This window comes from Colobus angolensis, unplaced genomic scaffold (genome assembly GCF_000951035.1).
Source record: "Colobus angolensis palliatus isolate OR3802 unplaced genomic scaffold, Cang.pa_1.0 Scaffold181, whole genome shotgun sequence".
Taxonomy (NCBI): Eukaryota; Metazoa; Chordata; class Mammalia; order Primates; family Cercopithecidae; genus Colobus; species Colobus angolensis.
Window position 1 is genome coordinate 2,937,547 of NW_012114944.1, and position 22,128 is coordinate 2,959,674.

At 50.0% G+C, this 22,128-nt stretch overlaps 1 protein-coding gene and 1 long non-coding RNA gene across 2 annotated transcripts in view; one reads left to right on the plus strand and one right to left on the minus strand.

Annotated features, from left to right (window-relative positions):
• CCDC180 (coiled-coil domain containing 180) overlaps nt 1–2,051 on the plus strand; it is an 87,298-nt gene extending 85,247 nt beyond the window's left edge. Inside the window, 2 exon segments of the mRNA XM_011939465.1 lie at nt 558–693; nt 1,878–2,051. Coding sequence (XP_011794855.1) covers nt 558–693; nt 1,878–2,009 — 268 coding nt within the window. The 3' untranslated portion in view covers nt 2,010–2,051.
• A 13,971-nt stretch (nt 2,052–16,022) lies between these two features.
• Nucleotides 16,023–20,715, minus strand: LOC105509934. The gene is made up of 6 exons (XR_001001496.1): nt 20,519–20,715; nt 20,076–20,202; nt 17,535–17,591; nt 17,275–17,408; nt 16,703–16,762; nt 16,023–16,320 (listed from the first exon to the last, which is right to left on the minus strand). It is a non-coding gene; the product is annotated as an uncharacterized LOC105509934 (long non-coding RNA).
• Between the last annotated feature and the right edge of the window lie 1,413 nt (nt 20,716–22,128).

Consider the following 22,128-nt stretch of genomic DNA (forward strand, 5'->3'; position numbering starts at 1 on the left):
GTTCACATGATAAGGACCCACCAAAGGGTCCCACGATGAAAGGGAGGCCTGGCTCAGTGGGAGACATATTCTTGGGTTACTGCTGGCATTGTGAGCCCCTCCAGCTGTCATGAGTGAAGAGAGTTGGCAATGTGCCTGTCCCCTGTGCCCAAGAGTGTGACTCTGCAAGAAGCAGCAGAGCAGTGATATGCCCAGCTATGGTCTCAGAAGTGGTCTTTAGAGCATCATAGGAAAAGCATACCAGGCACTGGTGGCCACCACCTGGCTGGCAGATCAGTGAGTAAACTGAGGCTCAGAAAGGGGAAGCAACTTGAGCTGTGGCCCTCCCCTTCCCCACCAGAACCCCAGACCGTGCACAGCGATGAGACCAGTGTGGGCTAATATGAAACAGCTTGAACAAGTGCAGCATTCACACTTAGTATGTTTTTTATTTTCATTAAGATATTTAAAGCCATGATAATTTTCTCAAAGAAATACTAAGCTTTGCCAACAGGGATGGTGGGTGGATTATGAAAGATGAAGACAAGTCTGTGAGATTTTCACACATTTGTTTGTAGGAAGTGGCCAGGAATCAAACCCACTGAAGTCACCATTCAAAACAAGATTCTTATCCGGCCAACATCATCGATATCCACCACCAAAACCACCCTGGGCCACCTGGCAGCTGTGGAAGCCCGAGATGCTGTGTACCTGGTGAGATGGGGTGGAGTGGGTGTGTCCCGGGGAGCACAGCTTAGGTTGGCTGCCTTGGAAAGGGGGAGCTTCCCATTACCCAGCACCCCAACATTTGGTTGGTGCAGCAGGCAACACATGTCAGTGCACCCCAGAGCTGCAGGTCTCAACACTCAGGATGGTCACTGTTCACAGGCACAAGGACGCCGCCGCTGTGGGTCATCTCCCATCCCAGTGCAAGTGTGGGTCTGAGGCATGATCCCAATGCTGCGGGAGCCCAGCTGAGGGACATCCCACCCAGACTGGGGGTGAAGAAAGGCTTTCCAAAGGCACAGTGGGGTCACAGCTAGGGAACGTTGTCACCAGGCACGGAAGCAATGGTGGCAGTCAGCTCGGAGGGGACACAGCAGCAGGAGCGGTCACAGCTCCTGAGAACTCACTGGGACGTGCTTACTGGGAGCTGCTTCTCTTGACATGAGGCATCTCACTGAATCCTCCTAACACCTCCACAAGGGAGGTAAAATTATTATCCTCATTTCACTGATGAGGACACTGAGGCTTAAAGAAACTTGTCCCCTCTATGCCACTACAGAGTGGCAGAGCCAGGATTTGATCAGACCGCCTGGGGACAGCCTGATGAGGAGGCTACACCCAGATGCCACCTGAGGGACCTTTTGGCTCTGAAGATCTGTGAACCTTTGGTCCTGATGCCCAGAGAGAAACCTTGTCCTGTCCAGAGACCAGCTGGCCCCCTTATTGGGAGAGGCTGAAGTGCCCAGGGTCAGCCCTCCCCAAGCTTCCCTCCAAGCCCCAGGCAGAGGGCACAGCTCAGCCTGCTGAGTTCAGTGAAGGCGGGAGGCCTGGGAGGTCCAGCCTACCCAAAAACTGGGAGCCTGAGCTCCCGAGAGACCACAGTATGGGACAGAGCTCAGGAAGGAGCGCTGAGCCTAGAGTCAGATAGACACAGGTCCTAGTCCTTGATCAGCCTCCTTCTAGCTGGGTGACCCCAGACCAGGCTCTGAGCCTCAGTTTCTCTGTCTTGTAAAATGGGGGAAACAACTAGGCCTACCTGGTTTCTACCTGAGAAGTGACTTGGGGAACTCTTGCCAGTGCCTGGAATGGGTTAAAAGCCACCTGCCAGCAAGTTACAGCATTGCCCTAGGGGAGAGGGTCGAGATGTCTCTCCTCATGTACCTTCCTTCTAGAAATATTTAGCATCATTTGAGGAGGAGCTGAAGAGGATCCAGGATGACTGCACATCTCAGATGAAGGAGGCTCAGCGCTGGAAGGACAGCTGGAAGCAGTCCCTGCACACCATCCAGGGCCTGTATGTGTGACCCTCCACCCCACCATGAATAAATGCTTTCTTATGCAGACTCCTTCCCTGTCCATCTACCTGCCTACCTACTTTCCATTCATCCCTCCCTCCCTTCATCCCTCCACCCCTGCTCTGTGCCGGACACTGTAGCTTTACCAGCAAACAGGACATAGCATGGTCCCTGCCCACGTGGAACCCACTTCCCACGAGGAAGGCATGAAAGGGGAGGTCCACGTGGTTAGCAGGGAGGGTAAGTACGAGGAATCAGTCACTTAAAATAGACTTCAGAACTTCAAAGGACATCACCTTCAAATAGCATGCTGGGCAGGGCACACCATCTTGAAAAATGAAATAATTAAAGGTCATAGGGAAACATTATTTTAATTTAACAGATTAAACAAGTATGGGTTATAACCGCAACTCTGCACTGGTTCCTAGGCCCAACAAAGAACTAATCCAATGTTGGTTGGTGTTTGTGCCACAATTTGCCTGAGCAAATTGCAATATTTTGAAAAAAAAAAAAATCTTCCAGGCCTCTTTAGTCCTGTGATGCTCAGATCATTCTCTTGGAGTCCTCCAGCCTGCCGGCATCTTGCTCATCAACTTTCTCTTCCTTGATTACATGGCCTGAGCATGCAGGTTTCATTTGTCAGTAGCTGTGTGTGTCATCTGGACAGGCTTCCTCAGCCACAGACCTAGGAGGCCCCAGCCCCTAAATTTCCAGCCCCTGACAGCTGTGTGACCCTCTGAGTGCAGCTCCCTGACCTGGGGACACTCACCCTGCTCTCCTGGTCTGCTCCACCCAGTGAGGCCCTGCTTCATTAGCTTGGTGGCCTTTGTGCACTGAAGCCAGGAGAGTGAGGAGTCCCCTTCCATTAAGGCAAACGCAATCTCCTGTTCTTTTCTGTGCTTCCCCCACCCCCACCCCAATGTGCCACCTTTCATTGCTCATTTTTCCAAAAGGAATATATGCACATTGTAGAAAAAAGAATTTATGAAAGCAGCAACAGGATAACTTTAAAATCCTGAGCCGGCACAGTGGCTCATGCCTGTAATCCTAGCACTTTGGGAGGCCAAGGCGAGCAGATCACTTGAGCTCAGGAGTTCGGGACCAGCCGAGGCAACATGGTGAAACCCCATATCTACTAAAAGTACAAAAAGTTAGCCAGGCATGGTGGCACACACCTGTAATCCCAGCTACTGGGGAGGCTGAGGCATGAGAATCACTTGAACCCAGGAGGTGGAGGTTGCAGTGAGCCAAGATCATGCCACTTCACCCTGGCCTGGGCAATAGAATGAGGCTCTGTCTCAAATAAACAAATAAATAAATAATAAAATCCTGGTATCTAGAGAGAGCCGCTGTCCATAGCATCTTTCCATGTATGTGAGTTATTTTTACAAAATGGAATCATAACGTGCATTAGGTTGCATAGACTGCTTGGTAAATTTTAACTAGATAAACCCTATGCCATATCCTTAAGGATTCATTTACACCATTGGTTTTCATACTTTTCTGACTCAACCACTGTATAAACATGTTCTAAACACAGGGTCCTTGCACACATACACAACTTGGGACCAACAGGTCACAGGATAGCACTTAACCTTACTAGGAAGACTGCTTTCTAATATTTTCTCCCTGCTTTTTAAATCCTAGCCCAGTCCACTAACTCAGTTCATGGCCCATGAAGGGGCCTTGATTGCAGTGTGGGACACTATCATTTAAATAGCTGCAGAGTGCTCCCACTGCCCGGGGAACCAGATCGCCTCCATCGGACAAGGGTGAGGATGTCCTAGAAAGAAGGCAGAGATGACATCCTCCCACACTAGCTCTTTGTACACATCTGTAATCATTCCTTAATCAGAGGGTGGCAGCTGTGGACATGGTGCCAAGTCACCCTCCAGGGAAACAGGCCACCCCCTCCCACCACTAAGCAATACTCATTGTCCAATTTCCTCATCCACACCAAAGGTTCTAGTTTCAGCATTTGGGGGACATTTTTTGCTGGTTTGGTTGGTGAGAAAACATATCTAAATCACTTTTCTAATAGTGAGTGAGACTGGACTCTAATCACCCCTATACCCATACTCCAGGGACCCCCTTAGAGGCCCAGCTTGACAAGTACTGAAGGAACCCAATGCTACTTTGTCTACCTTTTGGCTACTATAGATCCACACAAAAACTTGTTCATGACTGCCCATAGCAGCACTAAAAAATAGTGCTGTTATATCTAAAACTCCATTGCCTAAAAAATAGTGCTGCTATGAGCAGTCATGAATAAGTTTTTGTGTGGATGCATATTTTCATTTCTCTTGGGTATATACCAATTACTAGGTCTAAAAGTAACTCTAGGCTGGGCACAGTGGCTCACACTTGTCATCCCAGCACTTTGGGAGGCTGAGGCGGGTGGATCGCTTGAAGTCAGGAGTTAAGAGACCAGCCTGGCCAACATGGTGAAACCTGTCAAATGAAAATACACGAATTAGCCAGGGGTGGTAGCACACGCCTGTAGTCCCAGCTACTTGGGAGGCTGAGCCATGAGAATTGCTTGAGCCCAGGAAGGGGAGGTTGCAGTGAGCCAAGATCATGCCATTGCACTCCAGCCTGGGCAACAGAGCGAGACTCTCTCTCAAAAAAAAAAAAAAAAAAACAGTAACTGTATGCTTAACTTTTTGAGAAAGTGCCAGACTGTTTCCCAAAGTAGCTGTATCACTTTATATCAGTCTTGGCAGTATATAAAGGCTCTGATTTCTCCACATCATTTGCCAAAACTTGTTATTATCTGACTTTTGGATGATAACCATCCCAGTGGGTGTGAAGTTGTATCTCATTATAGTCTTAATTTACATTTGCAATGACTAATGATGTTGAGTATCTTTTCATGTGCTTATTGGTCATTTGAATATTTTCTCTGGAGAAATGTATTCAATTTCTTTATCAAATTTTTAACTAGATTACTTTTATTATTGAGTTATTACAGTTCTTTATATATTCAAGCCACTGGACCCTTATCAGACATTTGCAAACATTTTTGCAAACAGATTTGCAAACATTTTCTCCCAATTGTATGTTGTTTTCACTTAAAAAATTATCTCTAGATCAGTTATAATTCACTTTCTTGATAGTGTCCTTTGATACACAAAAGTTTTTAATTCTGAGGAAGTCCAGTTTATTATTTCTTGGGTTGCTTGTGCTTTTGGTGTTATATCTAAGACTCCATTGCCTAATCCAAAGTCACAAAGATTTACTGCTGTTTTCTAAGAGCTGTATAGTTGTTTTATTTGTTTGTTCTTTTTTGAGACAGGGTCTCACTCTCTCGCCCAGACTGGAGTGCAGTGGTATGATCTTGGCTCACCTCAACCTCCTTCTCCCTGGCTCAAGCAATTCTCCTGCCTCAGCCTCCTGAGTAGCTGGGACTACAGGCATGCAGCACTACTGCCCAGCTAATTTTTGTATTTTTAGTAGAGATGGGATTTCACCATGTTGGCCAGGCTGGTCTCGAACTCTTGACCTCAAATAATCTACCTACCTCAGCCTCCCAAAGTGCTGGGATTACAGGCATGAGCCACCACGCCCAGCCTAGAGTTGTATAGTTTTAACTCTTCTACTTAGGTCTTTGATCCATTTTAAGTTAATTTTGTACATAGCGGTAAGTGTTCAACTTTATTCTCTTGCATTTGGCCACCAGTTGTTCCAGCACCATTTCTTGAAAATACTGATCTTTCCCCCACAAAATTTTCTTGGCACCTGTGACATAGTGAAATACATGTTTGGTTTTCTTCCCCGTGTTCTGATGTGCAGCTCTTAAAACCCTTAGAATCTCTGGAGTGATAAGAGTGTCTTTTGTATGCTAATGAGATGGCTGGTGGCTGGGGACCCCTAGACAGCTTCAGGGCAGGGGCTGGTCAACAGAAAGGTCAAGACATGGTTAGAGGACTGAGACCCTCAGCCCCAAACCCCAAGGAGTTGGTAACTAAGTTATCAACCAATGACCAATGATCAGTTATTTAGTCAATCATGCCTATGTAATGCAGCATCCATAAAACTCCAAAAGCACAGGGTTCTGAGAGTTTTCAGATAGCTGGTCACATGGAGATTCCTGGAGGGAGGCACACCCAGCAAGATCATGGAAGCTCCGTGCCCCTTCTCCCATTCCTTGCCCTAAAAATCGCCTCCATCTGGTGGTTCGTGTGTATCCTTTATTAATAAACAAGTAAATGTAAGTAAAGTGTTTCCCTGAGTTCTGTGAGCTGCTCTAGCAAATTAATAAAACCTGACTAGGAAGTTATGGGAACCCTGATTTAAAGCCAGTTTCTCAAAAATGTTCACCACCGGCATCTAAAGTTTCTCAAGTACTATTCGCTATTGGCATCTGAAAGTGGAGGGCAGTCTTGTGGGACTGGGCCCTCAGCCCGTCTCCAGGTAGACAGTATCAGAATGGAATCGAATTAGAGGACCCCTAATGCCCACTGCAGAATTGCTTGATGTATGGGGAAATGACCTTCACACATCCAGTGTCAGACGTATTGTATTGAGTGCTGTGTGAGTAGAGGGAAAAGCCACTTTTTCCCTATATCTTACGTATTGGATGCCTTTTCATTTTATTTTCTTGACTAATTGCCCAGGCTAAAACCTTCAGTACAATGTTGAATGAAAGTGTCAAGAGCGGACATCCTTGTCTTTTCCCCATTATACAAGGAAAACATTTGGTCTTTCACCATTCAGTATCATGTTAGCTGTGGATTTCTTCTGGATGTTCTTTACTATGCCAAGGAAATTCCCTTCTGTTTTTAACTTGTTGAGTTTTTATTGTGAAGTGATATTGGATATTGCCAATTGCCTTTCCTGCATCAATTGTAATGCTTTTTGAAAATGTGATTTTTAGGCCAGGTGTGGTAGCTCATGCCTGTAATCCCAGCACTTTGAGAGGCCGAGGCAGGTGGATCACCTGAGGTCAGGAGTTCAAGACCAGTCTGGCCAACATGGTGAAACCCCATCTCTACTAAAAATACAAAAATTAGCCAGGCATGGTGGTATGTGCCTGTAATCCCACCTACTCAGGAGGCTGAGGCAGGAGAATTGCTTGAACCCAGGAGGCAGAGGTTGCAGCGAGCCGAGATCTCACCACTGCACTCCAGCCTGGGTGACAGAGCAAGACTCCATCTCAAAAAAAAAAAAAAAAAAAAAAAAAAAAAAAAGAAAACAGAAGTGATATTTGTTTCTAATCCTGTTGATATGTGTATTACATTCACTGTTACTGTTCAAAGTCAGCAACAAATCATGGGCAGAACCAGCTTGAGATCCAGAGTGTCAACCTAAAATAATTTAAAAGGTTACGATCTAATTTAAAGAGAGTTTATTCAAGCACACAGTGTGAAGGTGGCCATCTGGGGAGCAGAGCTACAATGAAGAATGGTGATCAGTGCTTCAGTGTGTGGGGAAAAATGAGGACCATGTATACAGGCAAAACAGAGGTGCCGAACAGAACTACAGCACCGTCCATACAAAGGCTGACATACAGATATACTGACTACACTCCAAGAGGGTTGTTTAACACTCTATGGTGAAAAGGTAACAGTCACAAGGGTCTCTGTCTGTACCTCTTTTAGTCTAGGTTTGAATGAAGAGTAGAGAGTCTGGTTAATGTATAACATCTCAATGCAAAGGTCAGAAAGTAAAGGTCATGCACCAAAGAAGAGAAACAGTCATATTCCGTGAGTCAGCTTCCAGGGCTTTTCCCTTTGGCATTAATAAATTTGGAAGATCCTGAAACTTAATTTTCTTTTTATAAGAGGCTCCTAGAAACTGGACTAGGACTTCAAGTTCATGCTCTTAAACTGTACCCTGTTGCTGTCAAGGTGCCAAGGCCCAACAGGGCCAAGACAAATGTCTGGGTCTAAACTGAGCTTTACAAGATAACCCCCTCTTGGCACCCTGGAGAATGCTGACTCTTGCTCCAGTGGGGAGCTTCATTCTTAGGTAAGGAAAGTGAAGTCCCTGGCACTAGGTTTAGAAGGCCTTCCTCCAGTCTGAAGACCCCCTCCACCAAGGGCTCTACAGTCAGGGAAGTTCTGCAGAACACACCAGAAAATCGTACTGAGAATCAGGAAGATCTCAACTTGGATGAGAACAGACAGGTATGTGTGAATACCAAGATGCCAAGTGTTGGAATCATCTGACAGTGGTTTGAATTAGCCATAATAATAATGTTTTAATGAGCAATTATAAACATACTTGAAACAAATGAAAAATTAGAAAATCATCACACACAAAAATAGAAGAAAGAAATCCAAGTGGAAGCTTTAACTGAAAAATATAATAACCAAAATTTTAAAACTCAATGGGTAGGCTCAACAGGTTTCAAAAGTGAGGAGAAAGAATCTATGAACAAGAAGGACAATAGAAATGAACCAAACAACAGGGAGGGGAATGAACATAGTCAGAGAAGCAGAGGGGAAGCACTTGGGGTGAGTGCAGGGCAGTGCCTGTTTACCACCCTGATTGGACGCATATTAGTATTTTAGTTGGTACGGCTATATGCCTGCATTCCTGTGGATCATCAGTTTGGAGGCATAAAACCCCAAAAGGACAGGGTTCTTGGAGCTTCCAGATAGCTGGCCACATGGAGATTCCTGGAGGGAGGCATGCCCAGAAAGGTCATGGCAGCTCCGTGCCCCTTCTCCCATTCCCTGCCCTATGTATTGCCTCCATCTGGCTGTTCATCTGCATCCTTCATTAATAAACAAGTAGGCCAGGCGCAGTGGCTCACACCTGTAATCACAGCACTTTGGGAGGCTGAGGCAGGTGGATCACGAGGTCAAGAGATCGAGACCATCCTGGCCAACATGGTGAAACCCTGTCTCTACTAAAAATGCAAAAATTAGCTGGGCACGGTGGCATGCACCTGTAGTCCCAGCTACTCAGGAGGCTGAGGCAAGAGAATCACTTGAACCCAGGAGGCGGAGGTTGCAGTGAGCTGAGAGCGCCACTGCACTCCAGCCTGGCAACAGAGTGAGACTCCGTCTAATAAGTAAATAAACAAACAAGTAAATGTAAAGTGTTTCCCTGAGTTCTGTGAGCTGCTCTAGCAAATTAATCAAGCCCAAGAAGGAAGTTACGGGAACCCTGATTTACAGCCAGTTTCTAAAGAATATATTAACAGGTGACAGCCTACTATTTGCTACAGGCATCTAAAGTGAAGGGCAGTCTTGTGGGACTGGGCCCTCAGCCTGTCTCCAGGTAGATAGTATTAGAATGGAATTGAATTAGAGGATGCCTAATTCACCGCCTAATACACTGCAGAATTGCTTGATGTCTGGGGAAATGACCTTCCCACATCTGGTATCAGATGTATTACATTGTGTGGTGTGTGAGTAGAGGGAAAACCCACTTTTTCCCTGTATCTTATATATCGAATGCCTTTCATTTTATTTTCTTGCCTAATTGCCGGGCCCTCCCATGCCTCCCACTGACTGCCCGCCTCATGCCTCACCTTTAACTCTCCCCATGGGAAAGGTTCACAGTCCCCCCAACCCCTGCCCACCTTGCCCCATGAAATAACCACAGTACAAGACTGGATAGAGGATAAAGCCATCCAGGGGGCTGTAAGCTCTAAGGGCTTGGGCCAGCGTGCCCTTAGGACAAGTCAGTAACAACACAACTGAGTGTGTAAACAGGGGATCCCCAAGACCTTGGACCTCATGAACACAGGACGCCAGACTTCACCTTGGCCAGGGCGGGAGTGTGGGGTCTGTTGTTGACAAGGAATAAGTACCCTTATCCTGGCAAACCAGAGCTCACCTGTGGTTCATGAGGCTCCATCTGGGGAGGAATGGCCAGGATGTGCCTGACAGAGAGGCTGGGAGTCTTCTACGGAATTTCCACCTTGAAAAGAATTACACCAGGAATTGCAGGGATGCTGGAAATCCTAGATCATAGGTAGCAGCAATGTTTATGCAATGAGACCCAGCTGCAGCCTTAAAAATTGCATTGCAAAATCTTTCCCCCTGGATAAGAAACCAGCAAGAAAAGAAGTGCTGAGGTCAGAGACAGAATCCCAGGAGGAATCAAATGTAAGGTCAAGGGTCATTCATGGGGCCCCCGGAAGTGAACTGAAGATGCACTGTCCAGCCTGCCCTGACTCCATTTGCAAATAATCTTCCTTTGGCCTTGTGCTTTCCAGATTACACATTTGGATTTTTTTTACACTCCCCCCACTCCAACACATAATACACACTTAGTACTGATGCAATTCCAGCGTTTGAACAAGAAAACTACAAGTCCCTAATAGCTGATCAAAGGAAACCTCAGTAAGCAAATCAGAACATGTTCCCTCTTCCTGCAAAGCAGTAGAAAGGTAGCCACTGTCTTGGGTCAGGAAATGGTCCCTGGAAGGGTTATTTTTAAAGACACCCAGATTCCCAAGGGTGCCGCTAGGCCGCGTGAAAGCCCCTTCAGCTGCTAACCCGGGAGTTCTCAGTGGCTGTCTCTGCTTCTTGCCCAAGTTGACCATGCAGAGATGAACATGGGCCCTGAGAAAGTCCTACTTTTCTCCCATCTCCCTTCTTCTGCAGTCAACACACGGGCACCCCTGCAAGATGCCTCATCTCTAGGAGGGATATGAGAGTCTGTATCTCCAATTAACACAGGAAGTGAAAGAACAAAACCACAGCTCCTAGGCTGTAATGGAAACAGGATTTTAACATAGTATTCATCTCTATTGTATTCATTTTTATAGTAAATAAATTGTGCCCTTCTTCAAAGCAGCCAGGGCTGGGGGAGAGCTCTCAGGGAGAGGGGACAGGAGTGTCCCATTTTCTCCTGGGCTTCAAGGGATCCCAGAAAAAGATTCACCTTGTCCTTCTCATCTGGGCTGGAGGAGCTGGCCCAGGGCCCCCGGGGCCCCAGATGCACCCTGTTGCTTATGTTGGGGTCACAGGGTCACAGTTGAGCAGGCCTCGTGTCTGTCCTGCCGCTGGCACAGGGCTCTGATATGGGGGCCCGGTGGCTGGATGGGAGGGCAGGATGACCTGGAAGGGACTACCCCAGGGTCTCAGACTACCCTGCCACCCGCTCTTACTCTGTTCTCCAGGCACTGTGCTGAGTGCTTGGTGTCCCGATCACGTAAGAGATCACTTAGCATCAGCCCATTTCACAGGGGAGGAAAGCAAGTCCCTGAGAGGCAGGGTGACCTGCCCCAGTCACAGGGCTGTTCAGTAATGGAGCTGGGAGCCCAGTGCCAGCTGTCTGACACTCCAAACCCACACTTAGCCCAAAGCTGCACTGAGCCCTGGGACAGTCCGCCTAGTACACCAGGTCACTCACAGGCACCTCAGCTTGACTGTGGCCTTTTCTCCTTGGCTTTGAGGCCGCTACTGGCTGATTCAGGTGGTGGTTCTGACTGGCAGGACTGCTTATAACTACAGGACAGGGTGGCAGCCCTGAGACTACCTGGAATCACACCTCAGCTCTCCCTCCCAGTGCCTGCCCAGCACCTGGAGTCTGGGTGGCCCAGCTGTCACCACATACTAGGGGATGAGCCACAGTTGCAGGCTTCCTGCCGCTAGCCACCAGAGAGAGTCCACCCCTGCCCTCACCCAAGTCCTGCCCCAGCCTGATCTCTCATCCTCACTGAGCTGCTCCGTGGTCTTAAACCAGGTTCCAAAGTCCTTAGGTGGAAATTAGCTGCAGCCACCTCAGGCAGCTGCAGCTCCCTAATTACTGTGCATTCCTGGTGCCAGAGGGAAGAACAGCAGGGTGACAGGGCCTGGTGAGAGGGTGCTGGAGGAGCCCCAGTGGGGGTGTGGAGTGGGGTCAAGGGCCACTCCACAACCCCACCTCTAGGTGGATGCTTTTAAGAGGCTCCCTCCTCACCTCCAATCTCATCCAGTCCCTACCGGTTCTCAGAGTTGGGTTCAAACAGTCCCTCCTCCAGGAAGCTGTCCTTGATTCCAGCGCCTACCCCCACCCTCCAGTGGGATGGTTCCTCTTCTGCTCTGTATCAAGCCCTCCCAGTGAGTCTAAGGTGCAGGGAATGGGTCCAGGGAGTGTTTGGCAGGTGGCGAGTCTCCGACTTCCACACCCCCAGCCTCCCGCAATGAATGCCACAGTTGCTTACCTAACTCCTTTCCTGGAAGTTGATCAGGTTCGCCTGGAAGGCAGACAGCCAAAGCCCATCAAAAAGGTCCCTGGCCCCTGACCACCTCCCGACCACATTCCTCTCACGTTGCACTACCAACAGGCTCCACCAGGGAGCAGGGCGTGCACACAAAACGGGACTTGGACCTGCGCCAGACTAGGCTCCAGAGGAGGCGGTCATGGCAGCGGAGGCTCAGGGACCTTGGAGCCCAGGCCTCTCTGATGACAGACAGGGAAACCGAGGCCTCCAGCTGGAAGGGACTGTTCACCTACTCCCCTGCTCCCTAACGTCACTCTCCTGCCACCATGGACAGCGCCCGAAGGAGCGTCTGACTCCTCCAGCGCAGCTACAATCTCCTGCAGCTGGGCAGCGAGGCAGCTGGGCCGCTTCACTACACGGGGAATGGGGTCTGGCGGCTCTGTGGAGCCTCCGTTCCCTCATCAATACGGTGGGCGCGACGCCCGGCTCACAGGGGCAGTATGAGGACCGCCTGAGAGGAGGTTTGCTGAGAGCTCAGGGCTCGGTGAGGGGCTCTCTCCTCCCAAGTTCAGGACCCCGGCCCCGCCCCGCGCCTCCCCAGGCTCACTCACATCCGGAGAATCCTTCATCGCAGTGCCCAGCATCACCAGGTCAGGTGGAATGGGCCAAGGAGGGGTCGGACCCTGTGCCCATGGGGCGGGGGTGTTGGTGACCACTGGCTCTCCAGTACCGCCCTCGGGTTGATCAGATCAATCAGCAGCCCCCTGGGGCAGCTGCAGCTCCCTAATTACCTAATCAAATTCCTCACACTCCCCTTCCCACGTGGAGCAGCCAAGATTTGCCTCCACCTAGGACCCCTCCCCACACCTCTCTGCCTCTAGCAAACTCGCTGTAGCCACCCCTACAGTCGGCTTTGGCAATCACAAAGGCTGTGAGGGGCCAGCCCTGGTTCTCCCTGCTCACCTCCACCCCCTGCACCAGCCCAACTCTCCCTGACCCTTGCTCTGGTCGCTTCTGTCAGAGGCATTTCAGGCACTGCTGGAGAAGCAAGGCCCCCTACTCTCTTGATGTGAGGCCTTCGCTGGGAGGGAAAAGCCCTGTCCTCTGACTCCCTGGAGGCTCTCCCACCCCACCTGCAGCTGCTGCCTCTTCTGGGCTCTCGGGGCTCCATTCCAGCATGGCCACTGTGAAGGTCCCCTCCAGGGTCGAGGGCAAGGTCAGTGAGGACATCTTCCTCACCCTTTTATTCTCCCAGCCCGCTGACCCTGGGGCCCTGGACACCTGGCCAGATCAGCTGGTACCAGTACTACTACCACTACCTCTGGGGTGCTTTGATTCCAGATTCACTCCCTTGGACTCCCTGAGCCTGTTTCCTCCTCTGGGAAAGCATGGCGGGAACTCCACCTGCCTCACAGGCTCTCCTGAGCACCACGTTCTCAGCACTCACATCACTGTTCCTGCCATCACACTCCTCCCCCAAGGCACAGCCAGGCACAAAGCCCTCCACATTCCTCTCTGTGACTGCACTGTCACCATGTGAGTCCTGCACCACAGGGCCATCATCCCTCTACTTTTCAGATGAGGAAACAGAGGCCAAAGAGGAGCAGTGACTTGCCCAGGGCCCCATAGGAGAGGCCAGCTTCCTCCTCCTAGCCGAGGCCCCATCCCAGCTGCCTTCACCATGTCCCTCAGCACCACTGCTGACCAGCGTCCCATCCTCTGGGCTCTCAGTATGTGTCCAGGCCCCCAGCCAGGCCCAGCTGTGGTGGGAGAAGACAGGGTAGTATCAGGAGGCCCAAATGAGTGGCTCCTGCCTGCCTCAGCCACAGGAGTCTCTGCCCCAAAGGCTGGGCTGAGGTCATGCAAAGGCTCCACCTCCCCAGGGAACCCCCAGGAAATTCCCCTGCACAAAACACTTTCTTCCTTCACTCAGGAAGGGGGACTCTGAGGTGCTCTCTCTGATTGACAGACTAGGGGTGCCCAGGGTGATGGGTGAGGCCACTTTGCTTCCTCTTTTGTGTGAATGTTTGTGAAATCCTCTCAGGAAGTAGTCAACAGGGATCGATTAGTCCCTATATACTCCTCATAAACTATCCGGGGTACGTGTCATTGCAAACGAGGCAACAGGGCTGGAATCTGTGGCCGATCAGCAGTGCCTGCTATGGGGCCAGAGCAGGCAGTCGCAGAGTGCACATACCTGTCCTCTACTCAGCCATTCGGACCCAAGGCTGGGCAGCCTTTTTGACCACCTGGCCCATGGAATTCCTTGGCAGTGCCCATCTCTGTTGTGGGCAGGGCACCCCCTCCCCTTGGAGCTGCAGTCTAGACAGAAGAGCAGCCGGAGGCCAGCTTCCTGACGACCCCCTACCTTCCCCATCCACCCAACAGCCTGGAGGGGGCTACCAGTCAGTGTGATGGGCCAGGTTCCTCTGAGCCTAAGAGTCCCATGGGACTGGGGAGGGGAGGGGACTCTCATGTTGGTCCACTGGGCCCCCACTCCCATTTCAGCTGAGCAGATCTGTTTTGACCAGTTTTGATTTCAATCATCAGAGAAACGTGTTGCTGTGAGGTAAGCTCTTGACAGTCTCCAATTTGGCCCCAGCCTATATCTGACAGGTAAGGAAAGGTAACCTAATTCGAAGCAGAACAGCTGGCCTAAGATCCCAGGGAGGCTCAGAGACCCCACCAGGGTTCCCAGTCCCTACCTTGAGGGTTCACAGCCTCCCAGCACCTCCTAGGCTCACTGAAAGGCAATGCCCAGCCCAGCCCCATGGATGTCCCTGATCCACCCTGGTGCTCCTGTAGAGAGAGGCCTGCTCACCTGGAAACTTCTCTCCATGTGAATTGAGGTGCTCTGCAGAGCAGAGAGGATGGCACAGAGTGAGGAGAAGTTCTTGAGGTATCAGCACTCCTGGGGAGGAGAGAGAATGAGCCGGGTGGTGGGGAGTTGGAATCCCACCTGCTCCACTTCAGCTCCTCTGCTGACATCTCCCCTCCTGGAGGAGACAGAAGCCCAGGGAGCTGTGGCAGGGAGTAGGGGCACACCTGGGGCCCAGTGAGCAACACTCACAGGGAAGGAGCCCAGTAGGAAGTGAGCACCCACCTCTGAGACACGTGGTCAAGGCCAGCATGCCCCTGACAGGAAGGCCTAGGGACTGCGTGGGGGCTTAGATCACAGACCACACACCTGAGAGCCAACAAGAGGCCGTTCCCAAGTCTCTAAGAGGGAGCATATTAGTCCGTTTTCACACTGCTGATAAAGACACACCCAAGACTGGGAAATTTACAGAAGAAAGAGGTTTAATTAAACTTACAGTTCCACGTGATTGGTGGCTAGGGAAGCCTCACAATCATGGTGGAAGATGAGGAGCAAGTCACATCTTACATGGAAGGCAGCAGGCAAAAAGAGAGGTTGTGCAGGAAAACTCCCCCTTATAATAACTATCAGAGCTTGTGAGACTTACCCACGCACCTGGCTGCTCCTCAGTGAGCACTCTCCACCTACAAAGGGGCCAGGCCCTGCCCTGCCTTCCCTCTCTGCTCTCATTCTGCAGTCACTGTGTGCAGCAGGTGCTGTTATGTCCCATCTCTGCCCTGCACATGTGAACAGTGAAGGCCTGGAGGTTAAGAATCTAGTCTAGGTCACATGGTTGGTAAGAGGTGGAGCTGGGATTGGGCCCATATCATCCAACTGAGGCTCAGGGAAAGGTCCCAGAGGGGAGGTTGTCCCCACTCTGCCTTGAGAGCCTAGCACTCATTGCATCCATCAGAGTCCATTGCTCTGCCACCAGCATAGGAGGGAACCCCCCCAAGAGGTTAGGGACCTCCTCACCGGGCCAGTTCTATATGGTCCCAGACTAGGGGCAGGAGGGCTCTGGACTGACTCTATGTCGGGCTGTCACTGGAGCAGGCTTCTTCCCCGGAGTGCCCTCAGGGTACTTTTCTGGCCAGGTGCCCAAGATGGAAGAAAGAGTGTAGGGAGTAGGGGGTAGGGGACAGCAGAGTCAGATGCCTGGCCTTTCCTTTCACATTGTTCTTCTAGGGTACCCTTGTTTAGATGTGGACCCCTGTGGCTGCCCTGCCTGTCCAGAGATGGCGCCACCCAACCCCTCTGTGACTGTCCTGGCAGAGACAGCCCTGGTCTTCAGGCAGGGCAGGCACAGAACCTGCATGGGCCAGGTCTTGCCAGTGACTCTTGCTCTGAAGGACTACCTGCACCAGGATGCTCAGAAATGAGGTTTGAGGTAGAAATGTGAGCAAAATGCTCACTACAGCTCCTGTTCTGGATCTGCTAGAGGTTGGGTCTGGAGGGGTGGATGTGAAAGGAGGCGGGCAGAGCTGAGGTAGGACTGTGGTGGGGATGGCTCTGACCCCCAGCCTCCCTTTCACTTCCCAGGGGACTTGGATCCCATTCATAACGCTCACTGACTAATTTCCTCCTGCAGAGGAAGCCCCCAGACCTCAGCCCTCTCACGGGAATCCTAAGATGTATGAGATCCAGGGTTCTGCCAGCCTCTCCCCAGCCACAGGCTCCTATATGCCCCCAACTGTTCTGGGGAAACAGGAACCCGTCCTAGACCTGAAGTCCACTGACGTTTTTAGTTGATCCTGAGGTCCCTCCTCCCTGTTAAAACACGGCAGGATGCGTGTGTATCTAGAAGAGGCCAGGAGGACATCACAGTGTCAACATACTGTGGACACGGCCTGCTTATGATGTCCAGTGCACCCATGACTTCCCCGTCAGAATTCAGACAATCCCCAGGGAGTGCCTTCTGCAGGCAGAAAAGTACTGCACACAGTAGGTGCTCAATCTATATTTGTTGAAAGAATGAACCACAACCAGAATCTTCCCAGATATCTGGGTTACCGTAGGGCCCCTCCACCAGCCCCCAGGGATCCCTGTTCTGGGTACCCCAAGCACAGGGATCAGCCATGTGGAAACTCAAACCCTTTTCACAAATGGGAAAACAGGTTTGCTTTCCATATGCTTTCCCAAACGTAGGAAGGCCACGAGTGAGGCAGAGAGCTACTTCGTGTTCAAAAATAAATAACAGCCACAGTACATCTGGCAGCCATTTCCACAGAGCCAAGCACCAGGTCAGCACCTGCCATGGCTCATCCCATGTAGTCCCTGCAAGAACCCTGTGAGGTTCATCCTCTTACCACCTTTATTCTCAGAGGAGCAAACTGAGGCTCAGAGAGGTGCAGCAAAATTCCTGAGACACAGCTAATTGGTGGCAGAGTCCTCACTGTGCTGTGGAAGGGACAGGCTCCCACCTATTGAATACCCAGTCCAGGAACTGTGGGGTAGAGACGAAGACCCAGTGGTTACACAGGAAGATGGTGCTGTAGGGTATGTGTCTGCTCTGGAAGCCTGGTCCAGGGATGCCACCATATGCTCCTGAATGCATATGGTGGCATATGACCTGGAGGGTCCACATTTTGCAGATCTTGCCCAGGTGCAGGGTTAACTCATTTTCATACTGAGTGGGACAAGGAAGGACACAGAGTCAGAGGCAGCACCAAAAACCACCAGGAGAATCGTGGGCTAGAGCTCAGACCAGGAAGCCCAATTCCTTGGGGACTTGTGTGTGAAGAGAGATGTGAGTGCCCACAGCAAGAAAGGTTAGCATTCCCCTATTAAGAGCTTGTATGAAGAGCATCACTCTAGTGAGTCCTAAGAAAACATCCCCATTGTTGAGATGAGAAAACGCAGGCTTAGGGATGTCAAATAGCTGCTCAAGGTCACACAGGGCAGAACTAAGAACTGCCCAAAGCTAGGGCTGCATCACCTTCCCACTAAGCTACCTGAAGCTTAGTCTGATTCTGGATTCCCCACCCCACTGCCCCCACCAAGTTGAGAGACCAGTTTTCAGTGTAGACCCACTGCTATGGTGTGCATGTTTGTGTTCTCTAAAATTCATGTTGAAGTGTAGTTGCCATTGTGACCATACTGGGAGATGGGACCTTTAAGAGGTGTTTAGGTCATGAGAGCTCTGCCACCCTGGGTGGATTAACGTCAGTATCGTGGAGGTGGGTCTGCCCCTTCTTGCTCTCTCTCCCCCTCTCTTTGCCCTTCTGCCATGTGATGCCTTCCGCCATGGGATGATGCAGCAAGAAGGCCCTCACCAGATGCCAGCATCTTGACTGTGGACTACCTAGCCTCCAGAACTGTGAGAAATAAATTTCTGTACATTATAAATTGCCCAGTCTATGGTGTTTTGTTGCAGCAGCACAAAATAGACTACAACACCCACCCTAGGAGAGTCCTTTAGACTTCAAAGCAAGGCACTTAATTTTCTTTCTTTTACAATAAAGACAGTTTTGAGAACCTGAGCTTTGAGGATCCCAGATCCAGCAAAGGGGCAAATGCCTGGAGGTTCCAGGGTGCAAGAAGGGTTGTCACAGCAACAAGAACATGAGCAGACAACTGGGGGAAGAGAAAATCCAAATGGCTGGTAAACAACTGACAGGTGGCTCAAGCCTATAAGTGGCAAATTAAAAAGCAAGGGAAGCATACTGTGGCATTTGCCACATGGACACCAGATTAGCAGGAATGTAAATGAATGACATCCCCCATTGTCAGGCTGGATGCAGGGAAGCAGACACCATTGGAGACTGTCATGGCAACACAACTGCCACAGCCTCTTTGGAAAGTAATTTGGCTGAAGCGATTCAGATTTTGCATATGCATATCCTTCCACCAAGCAACCCCATGCCTGGAGTCTCTCTTCTGTAGGGAATAGTATGTGGTATGAGCCAAATTATATCTCCCAAAATTCATATGTTGAGGTGCTAACCCCCAGGACCTCAGAATGTGACTGTATTTGGAGACATAGTCTTTAAAGAGGTCATTAAGGTTGAGTTCATTGAGGTGGACTCTAATCCAGTCTGACTGATGTCCTCATAAGAAGAGGAGATTAGGGCACAAAGAGGCACAGAGTAGGGAGGTGGAGGTTGCAGTGAGCTGAGACCAAGCCACTGCACTCCAGCCTGGGCGACAGAACAAGACTCTGTCTCAAGAAAACAAAGAAACAACAACAACAACAACAACGAAAAGAGGCACAGAGTAAAGACAATGTCAACACGGAGATAAAAGGGGCCATCTACAAGCCACGGAGAGAAGCCTCAGAAGAAACGCCCCCAGCCCGCACCTTGATCTCAGAATTCTAGCCCCAGAATTGTGAGAAAACCAATTCTGTTGTTTAAGCCACACGGTTTGGGTACTGTTATGGCAGCCCTAGCAAACCAGTGCTCTCTAATAGGGCACACATAAGATGCTCCCTGCAGCCCTGCTGAAATGGCAACAGAATGGAATATCCAGGTCCACCAGCATTGAAAGGCTGAATTGCTGTGGCAAAAAAAAAAAAAGCCTTCCTTATGGAATATCGTGAAGACAAGTGAGGCCAAGGCTCTGGGCCTAGTGGGCTAAGATGATGTATTCTGGGATGTGACAAGCTGAAGAGACATGTAAAGAATAGCTGAACCCCCCCACACACACACACTTTTTATATATAAACCACCCTATTAAGCCTGATGATTTCTAAGGCTTGGAGCAGGTCTGGATGGACAGAGGAGCTGATTCTTACATGGGATATCTGGGGCAGGTGGTTAAAAAAACAAAAATAGTAGCAACATGCAAAAATGTTCATGGCCTAGTGTGATATGAAAACAATGAAAAAAAAGTCTTTTCTCTGACATTCCTACAAGTATGTGAAGTGTCCTTCCACCTTACCAATTTGCAGGTGGGGAGGAGTGGGAGTCCAGATTTCTGAGGGGTAGAACTGTGGTCCACTCCAGTGGGAAGGCCCTGCTAGAGAGATCCCAGGAGTCCTTGTATACAAAACTGGGTTTCGGACCCATGCTGTTCATCTCATGGTACTGGCAGTGGAGACACCACCACCCCCTCCATGCCCGCTCTCACCCCAGACCAGCGCTGGTCATTATTGGTGGCATGGGGCACCTACCCCTTGTCTAGGAAGATGGAGGAGTTGAACCCATCAACTAGTTCCTCACTGATCTCCCACATGGAGCTCTGCAAAAATGATGCCCTGCAGTCAGATCATCAGACATTAGGGTCCTGCCTGGCCATCACTGCAGCAGGAAACTCACATTAGAGATTCTGCTCCCCAGTTAAGGCACAGGTGGGCAACTGCATAGAGGAAAAGAGCTGAAGTCTCAGGGGCACAGGATAACATCTGGGGAAATGTCCTTCACCCAGCACCCACCTTCCCATTTTGTCAGGCCCACCGGGGTTCCAACACCCAAAAACCTGCTCCGGCCCAGGAAGGGCCTAACGCTCATCCCTTGCCTTCCCTCTGCTGCCTCCCTCCACACGGTGATGGGGAGGGGTTTGAGGCTGCCCAGGTGGGATCACAGTTGTGGCCTGGCCTGGACTTCTCTGTGTTACCTTTGGGTACTTCCTGCCAAATGACAAGAGGTGCCAGAAGTGAGTGCTGAACCAAAAAGTCTGCAGCAATGGAAAAGGCTCTCATGCCGGGCTTTCCTGAGGTCAGAGCCTCAGAAAGTCAGGATACAGCAGGAGAACCTCTTATTCTCTTTAGTGGCTCCCACTGAGAGAGCTAGACAGGGGCTGTCTCTAGAATGTGAGTGCTGGTTATCAAAGTTCTAAGTTCTGTTGGGGCCTATCACGAAGGAAGTTAGGTCACTTCTCCAAGGTTCCATTACCTCAGCCCCTTCCTTCAAAGACCTCCCTCCCCAAAGGTCTCTCTGAGCCATTGGCTGCTCACCCTCCTCCTCTATGTCATCTCCTTAACTGTTCACAATTTTGCCAACACCGCCCCTCTGGGAAAACCCAAATGCAGCAAGGGCCCTAGGTTTGAGGAGACACAGCTGGGTTCCAACCTTTATTTTTCTTACCACTTCTGTGCCCTGGCAAACTCACTGTACCTCTCAGAGCCTCTCCAGTCTCCCAACCTGCACAATGCAAATCATCCCAGCATCTGCTTCCCAGAGATATCATCAGGCATACATGAGATAATTCTCATAACACTCATAGGTTGGTGTCACAAGTAACAAATGCACAAACTCAAGAGACGGAAGAATTATAAGGATGGATGGGATGCAGCATGGACTTACAACTGAAGACATGCCCAGGTTCCACCAGTGTAATATTGGAAATGTTACTTCCACTCGGGCCTCATTTCTCATTCTGCACCATGAGAGGATTAACATAAAATGAAACTCACATATGGTCATCCTGTGGCATAAAGCCTTCCAATGCTTTCCTGTTATATTTAGAATCAGACCCAGATGTCTCATCCCAGCCTATGTGGTAGGTAGGCTGCATTCATGCACAGCAGCTTGCAATGAACCTCACTGCTGGGATTCATGCCCTTGTGTAACCATAAAGTGGTTAGTGACTCCCCTTCTGACTAACAGAATACAGCAGAGTGACAGGCTCTCTCTCCTGTTTGAGTCAGTTAGGGCTGCTATAAGAAAGGTGGTTCTATAGCAGACAGGGTGGTTCACCAATAACAGAAATGTATTCCTTGCAGTTCTGGAGGCTAGAAGTCTGAAATCAGGGTATCAGCATGGTCCAGTTTTGCCGAGGTCCCTCTTCAGGGTTGCAGACTGCCAGCTTATTGTTGTGTCCTCAGATGGTTGAAAAAGGGTGAAGGAACTCCCTGGGGTGCCTTTGAAAAGGGCACTAATCCCATTCATGAGGTCTCCACCCTTATGACCTAATTATCTCACAAAGGCCCCATCTCCTACTATTATCACATTGGGAATTTGGCTAACAACACATGACTTTTAGGGGACACAAACATTCAATCCATTGCAACTTCCAACATTTAGTTACAAAAAAAGTGCCAATTCCCTCGTCCTTGCTGTTTCCTGTGTTTCTCCCTCCCTTTCCTTGTCCTTCTCTGTCCCTCCTCTCACTGCCTCTGTCACAGTCCTCTAACTGAGGAAGCAAATTTTCATGTCAGGAGCTCTCCAACATAGAGGCCCACATGACAAAGAACTGGGGAACACCCAGGCCAACAGACAGAAAAG